Source organism: Ruditapes philippinarum, unplaced genomic scaffold (genome assembly GCF_026571515.1).
Source record: "Ruditapes philippinarum isolate M1 unplaced genomic scaffold, ASM2657151v2 ctg4220_1_1_1_1, whole genome shotgun sequence".
NCBI lineage: Eukaryota > Metazoa > Mollusca > Bivalvia > Venerida > Veneridae > Ruditapes > Ruditapes philippinarum.
The window spans coordinates 15538-23972 of record NW_026864623.1 but is presented as its reverse complement, the minus strand read 5'-3'; the positions used below and the strand labels follow the sequence as shown (position 1 = coordinate 23972).

Below are 8435 nucleotides of genomic sequence, written 5' to 3'. Positions count from 1 at the left end.
CGAGGCTTCACCATCAATATTGTATCGTAATATATATCATGTATAAAAGCGTGACGGACACGATGTTAAACTGCACCACAATTAATTCATATATTATTACGAAAAAGTGATTAATTATGCATTGTTATTTTTTCCTATGTAATTAAACTAAGTATGTAAAAAAACATAGACTTTATACCAAGTTATTTGAACGAGTTGTGTTGATTGTTTATTACGAATTGGATTTCAGCTGTTCGATTTTTTTCTTGGACAATATTTTGAAGAGTTTTTTTTTCGGCAAAAAATACTAGAAATGATGTTTTTAATATGACATAAATCTGTACAAATATTTTTGTGAGAAATTTTTTTATTGTGATTTTAAAAATGTATAAAATAAACGCTTTAATATGAAAAAGATGGAAACTATTTGATAAAATAACATCATTTTCTAATAATGATTTTTAAAATATTTATGTTCATTTTGTGTGATGAAATAATTGTGTTTTAAAACGGAAGGATATCTATTTTTTTTCATTTTGTGAGATGAAATAATTGTGTTTTAAAACGGAAGGATATATATTTTTGACGTGAAAAATGGCGGGAAAAGATTTATCCGTAGTTTTATTTATCTATATCTGTACTGCCATAGTAACTGTGAATTCACAAAATATGACCAGGTTAGAAAATCCACAAATTCTGTCTCGACAAGGAACACAAGATCAACAGCGTAGGATAATTGATGGCCAACGCGTTACTTCCCTTGATCAACGTGTTACTTCCCCTGATCAACGTGGTACATCCGCTGATCAACGCATTTCTTCCCTTGATCAACGAGTTTCTTCCCTTGATCAACGTATTACTTCCCCTGATCAACGTATTTCTTCCCTCGACCAACGATTTACCTCTCTAAACCCTAGAGGAAATGACATACAGGGAATAACTTCCTTGCAACAACGAGGAACAGATGCTCAGACAATTGGTTCACAACAACGCAGGGGAAATGGAGTTCAAAGAGTCACTTCCCCTTCTCAAAGAGGAAGCACTATTCAACGGGGTACCTCCTCCCAACGCAGACGAAACTTAGTTCAACTTGTCACTTCCCCTCAACGCAGAGGAAATTCATTGCAAGGTGGCACGTCTCCTCAGGTGCGAAGAGGTGACAGTTCACGTAGAAGTTTAGTTCAGTTGCGGAGAAGTAGTCCACAGGTGAATGAATAGTTTAATACATTATTGCATGAATACATTATTCTACATCTCAATGTAAAAACTTTGTCCATCATAAAAGTCTGTAAAGTTTTAATCGTTAATGATAATAAGTGACAATATATAATCATAGTAACTCAAGCCATAATTTTGTTCAATTTTATAATTTGGTATAAAAAAAGATCAATAATCTTCATGAACAACGGAAAATTCTATAAATAACGTTGAGAATGTATCATAACGTTCAGTTCTTAAGGTAGTACACCCCTAATGCACTGTCTCCACTTTGAAGAGTATTCAAATAGGCTAAAATCACTGTAAAGTGTATTGAAACTGAGGGGGCGTGGGTTCAAACCCCAGATGGGGGCAATTTTTTTTTCTTTCTTTTTTTTCTTTTTAACATCTTTTATTAATCTCTCAGATTATTATTTTAATTATATAATTATTGTAGGTATTTATTTACTAAATAATGCCAAATTTAATAGCAAATATGATACCAGATATTTTCAAAGTTTAATAAAATAAAAACTAAACGGTAAAAGTATTTTATATTTTGCAAGACCAACCACTATACATTAAAGAAAATTTAGGCAAACTTTGAAAATAGCCCCTCATTTTGAAAAATTTAAGGGATATTTTAAATAAGGCTTTTTACAAAGGGAAATGGTCAAATTAGTGTTAAAAGTGGGTGGGGTAGGGTTACATTTTTATACATATTAAAAACATTTCGTTTAAAAACAATCATTTTGCTTGTTTAATTTGTTACCTTAATGTCATTATTTATTTCTTAACAATGAGCAAAAAGGAAAACATTTTTCATAAATGATGATATTATAGATTATTTAGAGTTTCCTCATTTCTGAAAAAAATCCCTTCTAATGGCAAAGTTTTAGTTCATAAAAATGTCCATAACTCATAAACCACACGGTAAATTTTGTTTAAATTTTGCATACAGGTGACATTTAAGGCAAATAACTGTCCTATGTTGTCAAATTTACAATTCCTTATAGTGCCCATTAGGGGTGTACTACCTTAAAATGATTGGGACAGTCTTTTTACAATTTACGTAGTTTATGTATATTATCCTATCAAATATTGGTCAATCACCATTACAATAGCCAATCTCATGAAACATATTACAAATCCAACTCGACTTGAAATAGAAAACAATGAGCATAACGTCACTTTGGTCATAGTATTTCTTTCAGTGGTATAATTACAATTAATTGCGATCTTTAAATATTCAAATAGTTGACGTGTAGCAGAAATATTATAATTATTTTTCCCTATAATTTTCTGTCTTACATTGTATGAATACTGTTTATTTGTGTCACACATTACGATCTCAATTAACGTAGACATGTACATGTCGATTGGTTTTTTTTTGTAAGCATAGTATTCATACAATTACAAATTTCATTTGATTATTTACATGTTTCTGGCTGGGTTTTTTTCAAATATTGGGTGGAGAAGGTTGGTTCCTGGGCGTTTTTCTGTGTTGTTTTTGTTGTTGTTAGGAGGGAGTACATCAAACTTAACAGATCTGTGTTAAACTGGTGTGAAAAAAAAAGATGATTTTATCAGTTTATAATCAGGAATAATTAGTTAACGAAACTGAACCAGTGCTATTAAACATACTATATCATAATCTTCCGTTTTTCATAGCAAATAAAATGTTAATACCACATATATATTTAGCTCCATGTTAATACCTAGGGCTTATTTGTTTCTCTTTTTTGTTTGATTCCATTTAAGATTCTAACTTTCCTTCTGTTTTCAGAGAAGAGCCACGGTAAATCTACAAAACTTACAACGCAGTTCCGGAGCTATTCCTCGGGCAAGAAACTTTCAGGAAAGTTTACGTAATGTTCCTAGAAGGGATCCTAGAACCGGAATGATAACACGTGGTTTAAGTCCCACCAGAGTGACTTCCGGTCAACAGCTACAACGCACAGGCACAAATATCAATCCGCTATGTGCCCCACCGCGCTCTATAAGGTGTTATTCATGGCCTAGGAATCAAGATCGTCGGGGCGCTTATATGTGTGATGGCAGGTGCCAGGGTAGGTCCTGCTCTATTCCATGCGAATGTTCATGTGTAGACCCTAGATTAATTGAAAGACTGATGGCTATGGGTAGAATAAGTGGACCTGAATTAACACCGCTTGATCCTCGGCTAAGAGACACCAGGAGACAGAGGCTCAGAGACCGTATTATGGCATTGCAAGCAGAGAGGCGACGTCGACCTCAAGTTCAGTCAGGAACTAATTCCAATCGCGGAGGTCAAACAAATCAATTGTCTCAACGCAGGCCTAATTTCGATTTAAATTTTGGTATAAGCGATGACGTGCTTGCGACTTTAATAGCTCAACCAGTATTAAACGAGATTGTTGGACCACAAGGTATCAACCAAATAATTGCTGGAGAACCCCCGCCGTTACTGATGCGTGAAGACAGAAGACAACTATCTAGGTCACCTATAACTAACGAAATACCTCAACCGGATATCCGGGCAGTTCAAACATCACCTCCGCGTGCTGAACCAAGAGTTGAACTTCAAACAAGGGGAAGAAGTATGGGTATTCCTGTACCCCTGAGCCGTCTTAATTTTGCTCCCGGAACTGAATCGAATCCGGCCATCGGAAATATGAGGGTAATTATGTCTGACATAAGACCATTTGAAGACCCTACAGTAGGAATGAATATAGGTGAGTGATACTATTGTCTATAAAGTATTTCTTTCTCCTCATATTCTTCAAACTGTATGTAATTAATGTCATTGAGCAGGCTTAGTATATGGTACTCGAGAAGTCAGATAAATAAACTAAAATCAGAGGTTTAGCTAACTGCTTTAGAATTAAACATGACTCTGACCATTTTAGGTTAAATATTTAATGTTTGTACCACAGAACGTAAATGTGACGGAAGTTAAATAATCGAATTTGCACAGCCTCAATTTTCAAATTCTGATGACGTGTTTCCGGTCTTGCGTTTGAATAAAACGAACTTGAAAAGGAAAATCATTGCTTTACATTTCGTAAATTTTTATGTGGCACTAGTCTAGAAAATAATTGAAATACAGAGGCGCACAGGGAAAAAATCACGATGTGTGTAGATCTATGTAATATTTTTTGTTTGTTACCTTTCATTAAACAACGGAAATCTACAATGTTCAGTTTTATAGAAAAAGCTGATTTCAGTAATTGCTAAAATAATTATCTTCTACAAAAACAATTTATGATTGTCGCACTAGTACTGTCGTCTAATTCGTGAGTTACAAAACGGAAAATAAGATGTCATATGAAAGGCAACGAACGTTTTACTTTTTAACAAAATCTGAAAACCAATAAGATCCGAATACTTGAATAATTACACCAAAATGTAATGAAAAAAATAGTACCTTTATATTTCTTTTCAAAAAAGAATGCAATACTTCTAAAACGTTTGTTTGCACAATATTTTAGCTGTCAATGACCGAATGACACCGTCAAAATCTGACAATAACATTTTTATGACGGTAAATAATGTCTTTTTTTCTACCTATACAGAAAAGAAACAATAGAATAATATTAGGTTTAAGCGCTTGAGCGAAAACTATTTTTAAACAATATGTCACACTAGTTTTGCAATATAGGGTTAACGCACGTTTTTCCGTGTTATAACGTCTGCAGAGTCCCGAGGAACGGTTGGTGCCCTAGCCCGGTAGGGCGAGGGCTCCAACAGTTCTGAGGGACTCTGCAGACTTTATAACACGAAATAAACGTGCGTTGACGCTATTATAGCATAAAATTTTCAAACAAATTCGTGATATATAGTTTATACAAAACACAATTACATAAAATTCTTGTGCTTGGACGGTATTTATCCAATTCTATGTTTTACGTATCCGTTTCATTTTTCCGGGGCCAACAACTTGGAAAATTCTCGGAACCGAACGAAAATTTGAATTTTAATTGATTTAACAAAGCTTGGCCTTTGGAGATTTATTATCTTAAGAAAAAAAATAAAACGTTACATTACTCTACCCTCTACCCAAGACAAAACATGACCCTCAGAAATTCTTAGAATGATTTCAGATTGACGGTAGAAAAAAGATCAGTGATATCAGAATCGGTTTTTTTTCTCAAGCAAACAAGTTTATAAAAAAATCAGGCACTAAGCATTATTCTCGCAAAGAAATATAATGAGCATTTATCAACATTAACATAAATAAAAAAACATTTTCTCATATTAATTTTGTGTTATCTAGTTTTGTAAGTTAATCGGAGTGTTAAACTGAATGACAGGTAGATTCTACTGTATTTGTTTACATTGACAACTGTCCGTTTCTTAGAAAGGGCGACAACCAAGATTAGCACCGATGTCTATACGCCGTTTTTCCGGCATAGTTACTTGAATATATGCGACTGAGGCCCTCGAATCAATAAATTTCAATACAACAAGAGCGCATGACTCTTTGGCAAACAGGCCAAATCGTCATTTTTTGTTTGTTTGTTTACTGGGCCCTGCATGTATTGCGCATAGGTGAAACCGGGCTATAACAAGAGCGCGTGACTATGTTAACCCATGGTTTTGGTCCCGTTATAACATGGGCAAAAGAGGGAAAAATAGCCGATTTTATGCTATAATAGCCTGTATATCAGCCTCGTCTTTGGCGCATGCTCAGTAGACTGGGTATAAAATCCGAGCACGATTCTGTAAATTCCTTTTAGATCCAGTTTCTGAGGCCCTTACCAAACACGGAAAACAGGGATTTAAAAAAATTCATATATGTATATTTCACGCTGCTCTGTTTTCAAGTAATTTGTGTTTTCTTTCTAGATATACCTAACCCAACCCCAGTGGATGTCCCGGCTAATAACCAGGTTACTGTGAGACAGCTTCCAGGATCAAGTAATTAATAAATTTGTTTTCAATTTAGAGATTAATTTCATTAATTATGACAAAACTTAATCTTGTTGACAATTGACCTAAAATCTAAAAAAAATCTCAATTTATGTGTTTTTCATTCTGACAGATTGATCACTATATACAAGTAATATACAACCCTCTTACATTAATTATATCAAATATTTACTGTTTAATATCTTCCATAAATACCGTGGGTGACTGAGTGATGGGGTGGGGGGGGGGGGGCAGGAAATGGCCAATTGGCTAAGGTTACCGACTTCAAATCACTTATCTGACACCGATGTAATGGGCCTTTAAGTTTAAATAGTAGATGTCCAAATATTGAATTTCACTGGAGAGAATTCACATAATAATTCACATAATATTTTACATATGGGGAAGCTTGTTGCGTATATTATATCACTGTTTCCAATTATTCATGGACTTTATATTCTTTCATGCGAGTTCTTGAAAAACGAATTCTAACCTATTTAAAGTACAAGCTGGACTTAGTATCCCGGAGTCTATTTAACTACAGTGAAGTACCTTTTGTTGTTATCTTATTATGTTTATCGTGACATTAAAGTAGAAATCTATGGTTTCCAAAAGAAGGTTATCTTTATGTCATTTTTAGATCAATAATATACATGTAACTTTCTCTGTTCTATACAGGTGTCCTGTTTGTTGATCTAACCAGATCTTCACCAAGTGCCCAAATGAGAGGGTTGCAAACAGTAAACAGGACTTCTGTAGGCTCAATGTCAGGGAACAATGTTCTCATGTCAAACGCTAATCAAACATTACCCGGAAGTATTGGAAATGGCGGGAAATTACGTACATTTCAAGATGGAAGCGTTTCCGGTATGAATCCTCTAGCCGGTCGGACTCCCACACAAGACCAATGTTTGTCACAGCGTACAGAGCTTTGGTGTGACCCAAAAGAGCCATGGGATGGGACGCCAGGGCTGTTTAGATGGTGTCTTCTTAACTGTAGAGCAGACAATTGTGATAATCAACGATGCGCATGCGCGTGTATTGACGAATTATTATTTAAAACTAAATACGAGCAACTGTCATTAAGAGTTCCTTAGTAATTTTCATGTAATGTAAGATTATGGCTTTTTATGATTTGTTTGATAATATTATTTATGAAAGAATGTGTTAGATGAATAATGAGTGTGTTAACAAGCTTTTGCATAGTTGTTTACAGCAAATCTGTCATTGCCAAGAGGTCAACGTTTTATATCTTACGTTGGTGTATATCAAATGTACTGGACTATAACAAGGTGACAATATTATGGCACATAAAGAATGACAAATCGTACATGTACTAGAATATAATGATGTATGTAATGAATTTTTAACGTGAAGTGGACATTCATTGTATAACTTATCACACCGTGAAATATTTTGTTGATACGTTATTGTTAATCACATTTGCGTAATTATACATGGGAGGGCATACTCAAATAGTGAAATGAAATGTGTTGCCTTCATTTTTATATATTCTACATTTATATATTAACATGTATTACAAAGCAATAAATATGTTAAAACTGTTCGTAACATTTCTATTAAAAAATTGTACATTTTATTTCTTGAGATAAAATTCAGTTTATTACTTTAGCATTGCAGGCACTTTCAAAAAATATTCGATTGAAAACCCTGAACCAAGTAAGTCATTGAAAAAGTATTATATTTAAATTGATTTAAAATCTATATGTCCTTTCATTCGTCCTGGAAAAGAAATATGAAAAAAAATATTACAATGTAATAATATTCTAATGTTTAATTTGAGACAATCATGCCTTTGATTGGTTTTATTGCTGTTTCCATTAAATACAAATACTTTTATACAGTTGATACTAAAATTCAGTATATAATTGACTTAAATTCTATTAACAGACCAGAATTTAGTAAATTGACTTAAATACTATCGATGGACTAGAAATCAGTAATTTGACTTAAATTCTATTGATTGACTAGAATTCACTACATTTAATTGAGTTAAAGACAAACCAGAATTCAGTTTATAATTCAGTTAACTGCTATTGGTGGACTAGAATTCAGTATAGAATTGACTTAAATTCTATTTCTGGACTAGAATTCAGTATATAATTCACTTCAATTCTATTTATGGACTTGAATTCAGAATATAATTGACTTAAATTCTATTTATGGACAAGAATTCAGTATAGGATTTGGTTTAAATTCTATTGATGGACTAGAATTCAGTATATAATTGACTTAAATTCTATTTATGGATAGAATTGACTGAAATTCTATTGATGGACTAGAATTCAGTATATAATTGACTTAAATTCTATTGATGGACTAGAATTCAGTATATAATTGACTTAAAT

General features: G+C 33.3%; 1 protein-coding gene across 1 annotated transcript; it reads left to right on the top strand.

Annotated features, from left to right (window-relative positions):
- Nucleotides 1–573: 573 nt before the first annotated feature.
- Nucleotides 574–7603, top strand: LOC132726296 (uncharacterized). Its single transcript, XM_060711603.1, has 4 exons — nt 574–1185; nt 2963–3890; nt 6004–6075; nt 6745–7603. The coding sequence occupies exons 1-4, from the start codon at nt 574–576 to the stop codon at nt 7161–7163; spliced, it is 2031 nt and encodes a 676-aa protein (XP_060567586.1). The 3' UTR covers nt 7164–7603.
- The last annotated feature ends 832 nt before the right edge of the window (nt 7604–8435 follow it).